The sequence below is a fragment of the Bos indicus x Bos taurus genome, chromosome 18, assembly GCF_003369695.1.
Source record: "Bos indicus x Bos taurus breed Angus x Brahman F1 hybrid chromosome 18, Bos_hybrid_MaternalHap_v2.0, whole genome shotgun sequence".
Taxonomy (NCBI): Eukaryota; Metazoa; Chordata; class Mammalia; order Artiodactyla; family Bovidae; genus Bos; species Bos indicus x Bos taurus.
The window spans coordinates 1,947,188-1,964,027 of NC_040093.1; the positions used below are offsets into that span (position 1 = coordinate 1,947,188).

General features: G+C 43.3%; 1 protein-coding gene across 1 annotated transcript in view; it reads left to right on the top strand.

Moving 5' to 3' along the window:
• The first annotated feature begins 1,371 nt into the window (after positions 1–1,371).
• The window catches only part of LOC113875566 (zinc finger protein 470-like), a 32,092-nt gene continuing 16,623 nt past the window's right edge, over positions 1,372–16,840 (top strand). The window contains 6 exon segments of the mRNA XM_027514066.1: positions 1,372–2,252; positions 5,582–5,666; positions 7,036–7,124; positions 9,435–9,561; positions 9,724–9,819; positions 13,932–15,753. Of these exon segments, the coding sequence (XP_027369867.1) occupies positions 2,229–2,252; positions 5,582–5,666; positions 7,036–7,124; positions 9,435–9,561; positions 9,724–9,819; positions 13,932–15,753 (2,243 nt within the window). The 5' untranslated portion in view covers positions 1,372–2,228.

Here is a 16,840-nt window from a genome sequence, read left to right on the forward strand (position 1 = left end):
TATATATATATATTGAAGTCTGTTTTTGTCTTTAGCACACGTTCGCTCTTTGTTGGCTCTCTGTCTTTCTTCATTTTTTATTGTTCTGTTGGACAGTACAACAAGCCAGTAAGATTTTTCATTCTTTGTTTTTTGATTGGAAACTCAGGGCCAACATTAGGCTTCATATATGGGTTTCCTTATGGCTCAACTGGTAAAGAATCTGCCTGCAATGCAGGGGACTTGGGTTCAATCCCTGGGTTGGGAAGATCCCCTGGAGAAGGGAACAGCTGCCCACTCCAGTATTCTGGCCTGGAGAATTCCACGGACTGTATAGTCCATGGGGTCGCCAAGAGTCGGGACATGACTGAGCGACTTTCACAGGCCATAAGGGATGTTTGCTTTTAGTTCACTCTTAATTCTGGTTGGCTCTGCCCCGCCTTGTACTAGCTGTTAAGGATGTGGAATATCACTCCTGGACTGCAAATAGGTGGGACTGAGTCAGCCTTTGGAAGCAACCTAAATACTTCTGCATCTCTACCTATCTGATGCATTAAAATGATTCCTGCTTCCCCACATCCTAGTTTTGTTAAGTTCTCTAAATCTTCAAGGCCCCTGGTATCCTTCCAATACTGTAACTTCGAAGTTAAAGTCATCTTTTATTCTCATGTAGAAATTGGTCATTCTACAGGGTGATTCTCAGAACTACAGAGAAGCTGCGTATTAAGGACTCATTGAAAGAGATCAAAAGAGAAACGAAATCCCATGTTTTATTAGTAAGGAATTCTCATGATACAGCAGGATCACAAGCCCACTGCGCACAGGGGCTGGAGTTCAGTTCGGTTCAGTCGCTCAGTCGTCTCCGACTCTGCGACCGCAAAAACTAACGGCGATGAGAAATGCTGGCTTCAAGGGTAAATGTGATGCTCTTTTACAAGTGAATTAGATAATTAAAGTGAAACGTCAGTTCTTCGACCTGTGCGGGCTAAGTCGCTTCCGTCGTGTCCGAATCTATGCGACCCTATGGACTGTGGCCTGCCAGGCTCCGTTCTTTGAATTCTCCAGGCAAGAATACTGGAGTGGGTTGCCCCAGGGTATCTTCCCATTCCAAGGATCCAACCGGTGTCTCTTAAGTCTCCTGCATTGGTAGGCAGGTTCTTTACCACTAGCGCCCCTTGGGAAGCCCTCTTCAATCTGCAGACTTTTGGAAAGTACCTGCCTCCCCTTGCCCCCGATCCCAGCCACCACATACGTACACACAGTCATAAAGCAGCAGGAGAAATCTGTAATCTCCAACCTCCGTCTATCCTGGAGCTTCCGCCCACTTCCTAGACCATCCTCGGGCTCCATGCGCCTGCGCGCTCCACGCACCCTGTGACCCCGCCCACTATCGGCCACAGCTACCCGGGGCTCAGCTCGCTGAGCCTGACACTGCGCACTGCGAGCCCGGAGACGGCTCCCAGAAGCCCCCGGGAGGTAGCCAGTACTAGGACCCGGAGTCGGAGCTGTAAGGCTTCTAGACCGCCCCGTTCCCGGAAGACGAGGCACCAAGACGTTACAGAGGGCAGCGGTCACCAGGCAGGGGGGAGGACCCCGGCCTTAGCAGCCTAGTCGCCCGACTTCAAAAAGCCGGCGTCCCTGTTGGGACTAAGTTGCCCAGGGGCCCTTGCGCTGTGAGGACTCGCCCACTTCTGACAAGGACTTGAAGCCCGGACCGAGGTCTGGCCGGTTCTGAGGAGAGAGTCCGGTCCGGGTGGCGACCGCTGCTGAGCCGGGCCCAGGGGGCCGCCATAGGGTCGGCGATTCGGTCTGCGCGCGGGAGGGCGGGGGTCGTGGTCGTGCGCGCGTGACTTGGCGACCGTGACCGACAGTGCGTGCAGGGTGTGACCGGGAAGAGGAGGCGGGTACGTGTGTGAATGGAGGGTGTGTATGTGCAGGTGTGACATGTGACTAGCGGGCCGCGGAGGAGGCTGGTGTGTGACTGGGGCTCGTGTTTCTGCGCGTGTCTCTTGTGCACTTTGCCCGTTCCAGCTGCGTGTATTGGAACGAATGAAGGATTTTACGTGGCTGAGAGCTGGGAACACCCCCGGAGGAGACCACCTCACTCCAGTCGAGCACCCCGACTTCCCCACCGAAAGTTCGATGTGGCCCAAAGCCTTGGAATCTTGGGAAGGTGCCCGGTCGGGGTGGGGCGGCTGAAGCCTTTCTTGCCTGCCCGCCTGGAGGATGTGGAAGTCGGGACACCATACATGTCCACGGGCCTGAGTATGGAGGTAAGAGTGGAAATTGGGGTTGAGGGTACTGCTCGTGGGCCCAGGGACTGGAGGATGATGGCCCTGGCCTCAGACTCTGGTGGACACAGAAGTTCAAAGATTTAAACGGTCACCTAGGACCAGAGTATGGAGCTGAATTCAGGGACGGGACTTGACTTGCCGTCCCCTTACAGGTCTGTGTGGGTGTCTCCAAGGACCCAGGGGAGAGAGCATTCAGGATTAGAACATTACCTCTGAGTGCTCTGCTGCTCTTCAAGGAAGACCTCAGTATTTAATTTTTTTTAAATCTGTTAGTGTTAGAATATTCAGTTCAGTGGCTCAGTCGTGTCAGACTCTCTGCGACCCCATGAACTGCAGCATGCCAGAATTTACCCAAACTCATGTCCATCTCGTCAGTGATGCCATCCAACCATCTCATCCTCTGTGGTCCCCCTCTCCTCCCACCTTCCATCTTTCCCAGCATCAGGGTCTTTTCCAATGAGTCAGTTCTTTGCATCAGGTGGCCAAAGTATTAGAGTTTCAGCTTCAGCATCAGTCCTTCCAATGAATATTCAGGGTTGATTTCCTTTAGGTTGATTTCCTTTCCTAGGATCCAACCTAGGACTGGTTGGATCTCCTTGCAGTCCAAGGGACTCTCAAGAGTCTTCTCCAACACCACAGTTCAAAAGCATCAATTCTTTCTCAATCAGCTTTCTTCATAGTCCAACTCTCACATCCATACGTGACTACTGGAAAAACCATAGCTTTGACTAGATGGACCTTTGTTGGTAAAGTAATGTCTCTGCTTTTTAATATGCTCTCTAGGGTGGTCATAGGTTTTCTTCCAAGGAGTAAGTGTCTTTTAATTTCATGGCTGCAATCACCATCTGCAGTGATTTTGGAGCCCCCCAAATTTCATTGTTTCCATTTTTTCCCCATATATTTGCCATGAAGTGATGAGACCGGATGCCATGATCTTAGTTTTCTGAATGTTGAGTTTTAAGCCAGCTTTTTCACTCTCCTCTTTCACTTTCATCAAGAGGCTCATTAGTTCTTCTTCACTTTCTGCCATAAGGGTGGTGTCATCTGCATATCTGAGGTTATTGATATTTCTCCCAGCAATCTTGATTCCAGCTTGTGCTTTATCCAGTCCAGCATTTCTCATGATGTACTCTGCATATAAGTTAAATAAGCAGGGTGACAATATGCAGCCTTGACGTACTCCTTTGCCGATTTGAAACCAGTCTGTTGTTCCATGTCCAGTTCTAACTGTTGCTTCTTGACCTGCATACAGATTTCTCAGGAGGCAGGGCAGGTGGTCTGATATTCCCATCTCTTGAAGAATTATCCACAGTTTGTTGTGATCCACACGTCAAAGACTTTGGCACAGTCAATAAAGCAGAATTCGATGTTTTTCTGGAACTCTCTTGCTTTTTCGATGATCCAACAGATGTTGGCAATTTGATCTCTGGTTCCTCTACCTTTTCTAAATCCAGCTTCAACATCTGAAAGTTCACGGTTCACGTATTGTTGAAGCTTGGCTTGGAGAATTTTGAGCATTACTTTGCTAGTGTGAGATGAGCACAGTTGTACAGAAGTTTGAGCATTCTTTGGCATTGCCTTTCTTTGAAATTGGGATGAAAACTGACCTTTTCCAGTCCTGTGGCCACTGCTGAGTTTTCCAGATTTGCTGGTATATTGAGTGCAGCACTTTGACAGCATCATCTTTTAGGATTTGAAATAGCTCAACTGGAATTCCATCCCCTCCACTAGCTTTGTTCATAGTGATGCTTCCTATGGCCCACTTGACTTCACACTCCAGGATGTCTGGCTCTAGGCAAGTGATCACATCATTGTGGTTATCTGGGTCATGAAGATCTTTTTTGTATAGTTCTGTGTATTCTTGCCACCTCTTCTTAATATCTTTTGTTTCTGTTAGGTCCATACCATTTCTGTCCTTTATTGTGCTCATCTTTGCATGAAATATTTCCTTGGTATCTCTAGTTTTCTTGAAGAGATCTCTAGTCTTTCCCATTTTATTGTTTTCCTCTATTTCTTTGCATTGATCGCTGAGGAAGGCTTTCCTGTCTCTCCTTGCTTTTCTTTGGAACTCTGCATTCAGATGGGAATATCTTTCCATTTCTCCTTTGCTTTTCGCTTCTCTTCTTTTCACAGCTATTTGTAAGGCCTTCTCAGACAGCCATTTTGCTTTTTTGCATTTCTTTTTCTTGGGGATGGTCTTGATCATTGCCTCCTGTACAAAGTCACAAACCTCCATCCATAGTTCTTCAGGCCCTCTGTCCATCAGATCCAATCCCCTGAATCTGCGTGTCACTTTCACTGTGTAATCGTAAGGGATTTGGTACTCAGCCATAAAAAAGAACAGAGAGGGAATGGCAACCCACTCCAATGTTCTTGCCTGCAGAATCCCAGGGACAGAGGAGCCTGGTGGGCTGCCGTCTATGGAGTCACACAGATTCGGACACAACTGAAGCTACTTAGCAGCAGCAGCATAAAAAGGAACTCATTTGAGTCAGTTCTAATGAGGTAGATGAACCTGGGCCCTGTTATACAGAGTGAAGTGAGTCAGAAAGAAAAACAAATCTCGTATATTAACACATACATATGGAATCTAGAAAAGTGATACTGATGATCCTGTTTGCCTGGTAGCAGTAGAGATGCAGACCTAGAGGATAGATTTGTGGACACGGCTGGGGAAGGAGAGGCTGGGGAATTGAGAGAGTACCATGGAAACATATATATTGCCATGTGTAAAACAGATATCCAGTGGGAATTTGCTGTACGATGCAGGGTGCTCAAACCTGGCGCTCTGATGACCTATAGAGGGGTAGGAGGGAGGTTCAAGATAGAGGGGACATGTGTATACCTATGGCCGATTCATGTTGATATGTTAGAAATCAATACAACATTGTAAAGCAATAATCCTCCAATTAAAAATTAACGAATTTAAAAATCTGTTAGAGTCCTGTCCCATTTATCACTGGGATGAGATGTGTGAGGAAGGTGAGATTCACAGCTTCATTTGGAAGTGCTGAGGGATTCCAGCCTTTCCATGGCTTAGTCACCTTTTAGTAGGTGAACAGAAATACTCCCCCATTCCTACCTCACACTTCTCTGTCTCCAGCCACACCCCTCCACAACCAGAGTGAGTAAAGAGAGGGGGGAGAAACACTGCTCATAGCTTTATTCTTCACTTGTTTTTCTGCATGCAGTAATGGTAGCTAATATTTACTGAGTGCTTTCTCTAGGCCAGACACGGTTCTAAGACCTTTGGGGGATATTAACACCAAACAGTATGAACTGGAAGCTATCTTATCTCCTTTTTACAGATGAGGATACTGAGGTATAGAACGGAGAAGGCAATGGCACCCACTCCAGTACTCTTGCCTGGAAATCCATGGATGGAGGAGACTGGTAGGCTATAGTCCATGGGGTCACTAAGAGTTGGACATGACTGAGCGACTTCACTTTCACTTTTCACTTTCATGCATTGGAGAAGGAAATGGCAAGCCACTCCAGTATTCTTGCCTGGAGAATCCCAGGGATGGGGAAGCCTGGTGGGTTGCCGTCTGTGGGGTTGCACAGAGTCAGACACAACTGAAGCAACTTAGCAGCAGCAGCAGCAGAGCCATAGAAAGGACAAGTAATCACTAGTAAGTAAAGGAGCCAGGATTCACATCCAAGACAGGCTGAGTCTAGAGTGCCCCTCATACTGGGTCTCATGTAAGCCCTTCAACATCTGCTTGGGGTGATGTTCTTACCCACCTTTGACAGTTGAGAAACTGACCCTGAGAGGGTTAAGTAACTTCAAGAGTTCAGATCCCAAGACCTCCACTGCAGGAGTTTTTTTCTTTAAACTTTCAGACCCAGCTTTTGTTATGTAAAATGAGGATGATATTATATACATCATAAGACTGTTATAAGCATTAAGTGAGCTCATACCTGTGAAGTACATGGTGTAGTGCCTACTGCATAATAACCAGTGCTTAATAAGTGTTCATTCTTTTAATCATCATTATAATGCTTTGAAAAAGCACTGGAGTTTAGAAGAAAGAAACCAGAATCAAGTCAGTTTATCCTCTTCCTGATTGAAGAACCTTGGCTCAAGGGACAGGGGACTTCTTCAGAACTACATAGTTTGTCACAAAGCATAATGGGAACCTGAGTCTCCTGACAGGTTTTTGGTCCAGCTATCTGCAAGCCACGTGGACTCTGTTGTGACCAAGGTGATAATGCTTCTTTCTTGGGAAGATGGCTTTTTTCAAGTCTCATAGACTCTTTGCAAATCCTTAGTAGTTAGTTGCACATGGGGGATTTTTTCCTGTTACCTTCTGGTGTCTGCTTGAGTAAATAACTTGAGTGGAAGAGTCAGGCAAATCTACGTTGGTGACTAGGCTCCACTGTTTACAAGCTTGTGACTTGTGCAAAAGACTTTACTTCCCAGAGCTTTCATATGTGAAACTGTGACAAGATTCCCCATTTTTGTTGAAGATTCTGAAGGTCAAATCAGAGTTTTAATATATGCAGCATGCCTCATACATCTGTATTGTTAATGAAAGGCTGGATTTGGGCGAGAGAGAGATTGTGCTCAGCCTGAAAATCCAGAGCAGAGCAGAACCCCCGCTGTAAACTAAAGGTTTCCCAGCGACTTCCTGGACTGTGAGAGGAGGGTGCAGTAGGAATAGGAGCGTGGCGTAGACGAGACGGAGCTGAAGGGATGTGTTTCTGGGCTGTGACTATCAGAGCTACTCAGTTTCGCATCGTTCCTTTCTCCTCCTCCCAGCTCTGCCCTCTCGGGGTAAAGCCCTTCTCCACATGAGGAGCCAGGAAGAAGAGGTGATGGGAATTGAACTTCTTAAAGCCATGTCCCTGGTTAGTATTCCCTTTTTTCTCCTAAAGTACTAGCTTGCTTTCAGGATTTTGGCAAGTTTGTTTCCTTCTGAAAATTGGAACGTTGGGATTTAAGGAAGTGCAGCGGAAATGGTAGATCAGTTCAGTTCAGTTGCTCAGTCATGTCCGACTCTTTGCAACCCCATGGACTGCAGCACGCCAGGCTTCCTTGTCCATCACCAACTCCCCGAGCTTGCTCAGACTCAACGTCCATCTAGTCAGTGATATTTCTATGTAATTCAATCGACTATTCTTTTGAATTTAAAATATCTTAAGTGGTTGAAAACAAAACTAATAGCTTAGGTTTGCTGAGCAGAACAGGACTTGAACATAGGTGTTCCGGCTTCAGAGACCATGTGTGGGAGAATGTACTTTCTAGTCTTCATATAAGCTCTGCTATCTTGTAGCTGTGCTCTTTCTCGTGTAAGCTTTCTCATGCCCATAAGACAGATATTTTGGCTAACGTATCAGCCCACAGCAGTATCTGTACACAGAACAACTCCTTAGGAATCCCATGTGATCCTTCGCTGACCTCAAAGAAGTAGTGTACACGCTCATTCCATTTCCCTCGTATGTTTGCCTTTGTGCTTGATTTCTGGTTTTTGTCATACTCCTCTGAGCTCTGTCAGATAAACTTCTAATAAATATACTCTCAGCAGTGTCCTCAGGGAGTTGCTCTTCCACGAGCTCTCCCTGTGCTGTCTCTCATAATCCTGTGTGTTTATGAGAATTATTTCTGTGTCACACCACCACAGCCATGTTCTTAACTACCATAACATACTGAAATTAGTAAAATATAAGTAAAGCTTTTATTGAAATATTAAACCAAATGTTTCCCCTCTTTCTGGGCTGCTCTTCTTTTATTCCCATCTTTCCTTCATCATTATAGATAACAATTCTTGAGCACTCAGCCTGTTCTGCGCCTGTTACTTCATTTAATTCTCACAGTGCTGCTCTAAGGCAGGTACTGAAATTATTCTCATTTTTTTTAGGAGGGAAATCCTGAAGCACAAAGGAGTTATTCCACTTGGCAAAGACCACCCAGCTAGCCAGTGCTAGAGTCTGAACTCTTTGGAATACTCTGACCTTTGTCTCTGGTCTTACTCAAGACTGCTGTGTATTCAAAACTCATTCTTAGATATTTATGGAAATGATTCTTAGATATTCATATAAATGAAATCACAGAAAGAGGAATGGAAATCTCCCATCACCCGTACAACCAGCCTCACTTCATGGTTGGTTATAAATTCAGTTCATGTAGCAAGACACAGGTTGCTTGTCATGCACTTATCTCGTATCATCTCTCCTGATGCTTCTCAGCAGATTATCAAAAACCAGTTTGCCAAGTGAGTTCTCTCCTGATCCAAATATATTTGTATTTCAAAAGAGAATAGTACTGCTAGGCAGTTTTTCTTTCATTTTTTAGGCATACCTCAGTATCTCAAGAACACTAAGATTTCTTAGAATATATTGTGGAGCTTGAAGTCATACTCATCAGGTCAGCCTCATTCCTTGAAACTTGCTATTGCAGTCCCAGAGCTCTTTAGTTCTCCATGTAGAAAAGTGAGCTAACTCCTAACATATAAAATAACTTACTGCTTCGTAATATCCTAGGGGTTTTGTTTGTTTGTTTTGTTGTGTTGTGTTTTTGGCTGCTGCACTGCAAGGCATGCAGGATCTTAGGGATTGAACCCATGTCCTCTGCAGTGGGAGGGAGCATGGAGTCTTAACAGCTGGACTGCCAGGGAAATTCCCATGATTGTTGTTGCTGTTTTTCACTCACTAAGTGGTGCCCTGCTCTTTGTGACCCCATGGACGGCAGCATACCAGGCTTCCTTGTCCTTCACTATCTCCCGGAGTTTGCTCAAATTCATGTGAATTGAGTCGGTGATGCTTTCTAACCATCTCATCCTCTGCCGCCCCCTTCTCCTTCTGCTGTCAGTCTTTCCCAGCATTAAAGTCTTTTCTAATGAGTTGGCTTTTTGCATCAGGTAGCCAAAATTCTGATGACACTCTGTTTTGAATGCAGTCAACATTTTTTCATGTGAGAATATCTCCTCACACCATAAAATGCTTTAAGAGCAGACAGCATCTCTGTATTTTTCTTTTTCCTAATATGTAAAGTGTAACTAGACAGAAAAGTTGTTCAGTTCAACTAACTACTTAATCTCTATCATTTAGACACCCCACTGCAATTACTCACCCAGTTTTTTTTTTCCTAACTTATAACCCTAGAGCCAGCTAAGTCAGGATGAACACTAATTGTGCAAGAGGACATTTGTGTCATTTCAGGATGCAGTGACTTTCACGGATGTAGCCGTCGACTTCTCCCAAGATGAGTGGGAATGGCTGACTCTTGCTCAGAGGACTTTGTACAAGAAAGTGATGTTAGAGAACTACAGCAGCCTGGCTTCACTGGGTGAGAGCATGTGCCGCCTTCTGTCTCCCCTTAGGGGTCTTTCCCCTCCGGAGTCTGTCCTGTCTTTATCAACACTTTCCTACAGTGTTTCTCTTTCTCAGTACCATTTGGCTCTGGAATATCCACAGCATAGGTAATTTTCTTGTTTTCTTTTACATACAGGTCTTTGCATTTCTAAACCAGATGTGATCTCTTTACTGGAGCAAGATAAAGAGCCCTGGATGATGAAAGGAGAGTTGACAAGAGGCCTGTGCCCAGGTAAATGCAGGACGGCTACAGCTAGGAAAACAGTTCTAAAGGTGTTTCTTCCCTCTGATACTTGTTGGAAAATACCTCTCAAAGTCCTTCCCAAATTGAAACCTTTTGTTCTACAACTATTTTTTTTTGTGCCATTTTAGATTTTATGGACAGAGGAGCCTGTTGGGCTACAGCTGAGCAACTAAGCACACACATATACACACCCTTTTCTTCCTTTATTTTGGCTGTCCTGGTTCTTCGTTGCTGCGCCACAGACTTTCTGTAGTTGCGGTGAGCAGGGGCTCCCCTTCACTGCGGTGCATGGGCCTCTCCCTGGGGTGGCTTCTCCTGTTGCAGAGCACGGGCTCTAGGTGAGCAGGCTTCAGTGGTCACGGGGCGTGGGCGTAGTAGTTGTGGTGTACAGGCTCAGTTGCCCTGCGGCATGTGGGACTTGCCCAGACCAGGGACCAACCCACGTCCCCTGCATTGGCAGGCCAGCTGTAAGCCACTGGACTACCAGGGGAATCCTCTACCAGTATTTTTTAAGCGGGTCTTTTCTTCTGTTCCTCACTGGTACAACATACCGCCTTTACTGACTTCTACCAATACCAGTCTATTTCTGAACTCTGTTGTGTTGCATTGATGTTTACCTATGTTACTATATTGTTATAATTATTCCTGATTTTGAGCCATTTTTTAATTCTTTAGGCAGGTTTGTGTCTAATTTTTCAAACTTGTTGAAATGTTTCCTTTCTTTAAAATGTGACTTATCAAGTTAACCAGTATATAGCTATGTTTTTCTCTCTGCTTTTAATCATTTTTCTCTTTGTTGTTTCTTTTTTATTGTTGTTATTTCTTTTTGTTTTGTTGTCTATGCTTTTTATTTAATCCCCCTTCACACCATCCCACACCTTGAATTGAAAAAGTTTACTTCTAAAAGTTGTTAACTTTATGACTTCATGTATTTTTTAATTTGCATTTTAAAACTCATCCACTTGAGATTCAAAATAACATCTTTTGATACTCATATGAAAGATGAAGAAATTAACTCACTAATGTTACCTATTTCCTTCTTCTTTGTCTGTCTTCTCCCTTTTATTGTAATTACTTTGATTTTTTGGCTTAGGTTACTTTCTTCAGTTTATTAGTTTTTTTACCCTGTCCTGCTTAAAAGCTTTTTTTCTGGTTTAGAGCAATAGATGAGAGCCTGTGGACATATACTGCAGGGAAATCAGCTTCAGGTGAGGAGGTTAGTTTATTCTGAGGCTTGTTGTGTGGCCTTTTCTTGCTTTCAGTTCTCAAAAGTTTCAAGAAGTGGATGTTGGTAGGTCACTAAAACTGTATGTTAATAAACAATAAATAATTTTTAAGTGAATTAAGCATTCAATTCAAGATTTTAGAAAAACCAATGAATCTCAGGAAAACTGAAATAAGTTACACACCAGATCAGATCAGATCAGTCACTCAGTCGTGTCCGACTCTTTGCGACCCCGTGAATCGCAGCACGCCAGGCCTCCCTGTCCATCACCAACTCCCGGAGTTCACTGAGACTCACGTCCATCGAGTCAGTGATGCTATCCAGCCATCTCATCCTCTATCGTCCCCTTCTCCTCCTGCCCCCAATCCCTCCCAGCCTCAGAGTCTTTTCCAATGAGTCAGCTCTTCGCATGAGGTGGCCAAAGTACTGGAGTTTCAGCTTTAGCATCATTCCTTCCAAAGAAATCCCAGGGCTGATCTCCTTCAGAATGGACTGGTTGGATCTCCTTGCAGTCCAAGGGACTCGCAAGAGTCTTCTCCAACACCACAGTTCAAAAGCATCAATTCTTCGGCGCTCAGCCTTCTTCACAGTCCAACTCTCACATCCATACATGACCACAGGAAAAACCATAGCCTTGACTAGACGGACCTTTGTTGGCAAAGTAATGTCTCTGCTTTTGAATATGCTATCTAGGTTAGTCATAACTTTCCATCCAAGGAGTAAGCATCTTTTAATTTCATGGCTGCAGTCACCATCTGCAGTGATTTTGGAGCCCCCAAAAATAAAGTCTGACACTGTTTCCACTGTTTCCCCATCTATTTCCCATGAAGTGATGGGACCTGATGCCATGATCTTCGTTTTCTGAATGTTGAGCTTTAAGCCAACTTTTTCACTCTCCACTTTCACTTTCATCAAGAGGCTTTTTAGTTCCTCTTCACTTTCTGCCATAAGGATGGTGTCATCTGCATATCTGAGGTTATTGATATTTCACCCAGCAATCTTGATTCCAGCTTGTGCTTCTTCCAGTCCAGCATTTCTCATGATGTACTCTGCATATAAGTTAAATAAGCAGGGTGACAATACACAGCCTTGACGAACTCCTTTTCCTATTTGGAACCAGTCTGTTGTTCCATGTCCAGTTCTAACTGTTGCTTCCTGACCTGCATACAGATTTCTCAAGAGGCAGATCAGGTGGTCTGATATTCCCATCTCTTTCAGAATTTTCCAGTTTATTGTGATCCACACTGTCAAAGGCTTTGGCATAGTCAATAAAGCAGAAATAGATGTTTTTCTGGAACTCTCTTGCTTTTTCCATGATCCAGCAGATGTTGGCAATTTGATCTCTGGTTCCTCTGCCTTTTCTAAAACCAGCTTGAACATCAGGAAGTTCACGGTTCACATATTGCTGAAGCTTGGCTTGGAGAATTTTGAGCATTACTTTACTAGCGTGTGAGATGAGTGCGATTGTGTGGTAGTTTGAGCATTCTTTGGCATTGCCTTTCTTTGGGATTGGAATGAAAACTGACCTTTTCCAGTCCTGTGGCCACTGCTGAGTTTTCCAGATTTGCTGGCATATTGAGTGCAGCACTTTTACAGCATCATCTTTCAGGATTTGGAATAGCTCAACTGGAGTTCTATCACCTCCACTAGCTTTGTTCGTAGTTATGCTTTCTAAGGCCCACTTGACTTCACACTCCAGGATGTCTGGCTCTAGGTCAGTGATCACACCATCGTGATTATCTTGGTCGTGAAGATCTTTTTTGTACAGTTCTTCTGTGTATTCTTGCCATCTCTTCTTAATATCTTCTGCTTCTGTTAGGTGCATACCATTTCTGTCCTTTATTGAGCCCATCTTTGCATGAAATGTTCCCTTGGTATCTCTAATTTTCTTGAAGAGATCTCTAGTCTTTCCCATTCTGTTGTTTTCCTCTATTTCTTTGCATTGATCAGAGAAGAAGGCTTTCTTATCTCTTCTTGCTATTCTTTGGAACTCTGCATTCAGATGTTTATATCTTTCCTTTTCTCCTTTGCTTTTTGGTTCTCTTCTTTTCACAGCTATTTGTAAGGCATCCCCAGACATTTTGCTTTTTTGCATTTTTTTTCCCATGGGGATGGTCTTGATCCCTGTCTCCTATACAATGTCACGAACCTTATTCCATAGTTCATCAGGCACAGTGATTTATATTGCTAGAGATAAAAGTATATAAACTGTCGGGACAAATGAGAGAAGACACAAGGAAAGAAATAATGGTAAATGATGCCTAAGTACTTAAAAAAAAGATATGAATCCATTTTTGAAAGTCAACTATTTGTAAACAATTTGAAAATCTTAATGAAATGGATGATACTTTATGAGACTATAATTACCAGAACTGACACCAGAGAGAGAAAATTTGAACAGACCAGGTACCACTGAAAATATGTAGGAAGTCATTTAAGAACTACTTCCTCCCAAAAAAGAAGCAATTAACCCCAAATAGTTTCACACAGTAATTATATAAAGCTTGTAAAGAAAAAAATCATTGTTTGAAGTTTTCCTTGACAGAGAATAAAAAGAACTATTTTAAAATGTTATTGTGAAGATAGTATAACATTTGATACCAAAATAGCATCCCAAAAAAGGGAATTATTAATGCAATAATAAATATTGGTACAATATCTTAAATAAAAAGTCATGTTGAAATAATATACCATAGCCAAGGAGAGTTTATTCTAGAAATGCAAAGATGGTCACATCACCTAACTTGAAGAACTATCAAAAACATGTCCCTTTATAGGCTTCAGCAACTGTTGTGATTCACATGGTTTTATTTTGTAAGTGTCTGTTCTTCTAGCATTAAATAAAGGAGACATTTGCTTTCTTAATATCTTTCAGACTTGGAGTATGTGTGGATGAAAAAGGAATTATCTCTAAACCAGGACATCTATGAGGAAAAATTATCTCAGGCAATGAAAATGGAAGGACTTACAAGCTATGGCCTTGAATGTTCCACATTAGGGGAAAACTGGAAGTCTGAAGACCTGTTTGAGAGGGAGCTGGTAAGTCCAAAGACACATTTTAGGCAAGAGACAGTCAGTCACATAGATACCCTTATTGAGAAAGGCGACCACTTTAACAAATCTGGGACAATTTTTCATCTGAATACATTATGGTATATAAAACAGGTATTTCCCATCAAAGAGAGAATATATAATTTTGACACAGATAAGAAAAGCTTAAAGACACATTCCTTTGTGAAAAAAGACAAGCAGGCCTATGGAGAAAAGAATCTTTTGAAATGTAACGACTGTGAGAAAACTTTCAGCAAAATCTCAACTCTTACTCTTCATCAGAGAATTCATACTGGAGAGAAACCCTATGAATGTCTCGAATGCAGAAAAGCCTTTAGCCAGAGTGCCCACCTTGCTCAACATCAGAGAATCCACACAGGAGAAAAACCCTTCAAATGTACTGAGTGTGGAAAAGCATTCAGCCAGAATGCTCATCTCATTCAACATCAGAGAGTTCATACTGGAGAAAAACCTTATCAGTGTAAGCAGTGTAACAAAGCCTTCAGCCAGCTTGCATATCTTGTCCAACACCAGAGAGTTCACACTGGAGAGAAACCCTATGAATGTATCGAATGTGGGAAGGCCTTTAGTTATTGTTCATCCCTGGCTCATCATCGAAGGATTCACACTGGAAAGAGACCCTACAAATGTATTGACTGTAGGAAAGCCTTCCAGCAGAACGCTTCTCTTATACGTCATCGAAGGTATTGTCACACTGGAGAAAAGCCCTTTGATTGTATTGACTGTGGGAAAGCCTTCACCGATCACATAGGACTTATTCAGCATAAGAGAATTCATACTGGAGAGAGACCCTATAAATGTAATGTGTGTGGAAAGGCTTTTAGCCATGGCTCCTCCCTGACCGTCCATCAGAGAATTCATACAGGAGAGAAACCCTATGAATGTAGTATCTGTGAGAAAGCCTTTAGCCATCGTGGCTCACTCACTCTTCATCAGAGAGTCCATACTGGAGAGAAACCCTATGAATGTAAGGAATGTGGGAAAGCTTTTCGGCAGAGCACGCACCTCGCCCACCATCAGAGAATTCATACTGGGGAGAAACCTTACTAATGTAAGGAATGCAACAAAACCTTCAGCCAGAATGCTCATCTTGCACTACATCAGAAGATTCACACTGGAGAGAAACCATATGAATGTAAGGAATGTGGTAAGGCCTTCAGTCAGATTGCTCACCTTATTCAGCACCAGAGAGTTCACACTGGTGAGAAGCCTTATGAATGTTTTCAATGTGGGAAGGCCTTCAGTGATGGCTCCTATCTTGCTCAACATCAGAGACTTCACACTGGCAAAAGACCGTACGCGTGTCTCGAATGTGGGAAGGCGTTCAGACAGAGGGCATCCCTGATCTGTCACCAAAGGTGTCCCACGGGTGAGAAAACTTACAAATGCAACATCTGTGGAAAAGCCTTTAGTCATCGTAAATCCCTTACTCTGCATCAGAGAATCCACACAGGAGAGAAACCTTACCAGTGTAAGGAATGCAACAAGGCCTTCAGCCAGATTGCCCATCTGACACCGCACAGGAGAATTCATACTGGCGAAAGGCCGTATGAGTGTAAAGCACGTGGAAAAACGTTTAGGCAGACTGTACGTCTTGCTCACCATCAGCGAACTCATACTGGAGAGTCATCCTCGGCGATGCCCTCCTCCTCCTACCACCACGTCCTCTAGTTTCAATCTTCGAAGCATTTCTAGAATCTGTCACTTTTTTCTAGCTCAGTGTGTCATTATCCCAGTCCAAGATGCAGCCATCTCATTTGGATTTCTGCATAGGGTTACAACCATATTTCCTCTTGCTCCCCTCAAGTGTATTTTTAACACTGTAGCCAACTGAGTTTTTTAAAAATAAAGAGTTTATTCATGTTACTTTTCCATTTAAAACACTTATTTTGAAAAATGTTAGGTAATCCACTTAAAGCATTTAGCATACTGTCATAGACTTATAATTAGTGCCATTAAGGTAGAATTTTCCTTACAGTGATGTTAAGCTACAAGTATAATGAGCCAGTAGGTCAAGACTAAGAAGCCTAAAATTTTAGAGTAGACAGAGAACTCTTTACTCTCCTTGTAGGTTGGAAAGATGAACACATTCAGAATTGAAAGATTCTATGATATCCAGGGTAACATGGTGGCTTGCTCTTCCCTCTGTATGAATAAAAAGACATCTACTGGAGGAGGAAATGGCAACCCAATCCATATTCTTGCCTGGGAAATTCCATGGACAGAGGAGCCTGGTGGGATACAGTCCATGCGGTCGCAAAAGAGTCAGACACTACATAGTGACTGAACAACAGCAATGTTTAGCAGAATAAGGCTTTAAAAAAAGGAGAATGTAGCATCACTGATGAGGAAACCTCACCTCACCTGGCACTTAGAAATGAGACTAGGCCACTTAGAACAAAAGCATTTGGTAAAATGTGGGACTTGCCAGGGGAGAGTATTAAAAATAAACTAAAATGAACCAGCTAGAAAACTTGAGTAGGTTAATAGCCATGGAATAAACTACAAAAGACAGTTCAACACTTTCAACTGTGGAAAAGTACCACAGACAATTCCTGTGATACTGAATTGTTCTAGCATATAAAATAAATACAGTAAAGCTTCCCATCTTGTTCTGTGAGACGGACAAGACAAATACCAAAACAGGAAAACATACATATTGCAGTTGGCTTTTGAATGTAGATGTTAAAACAAGTATTTTTTTTTTTTTTA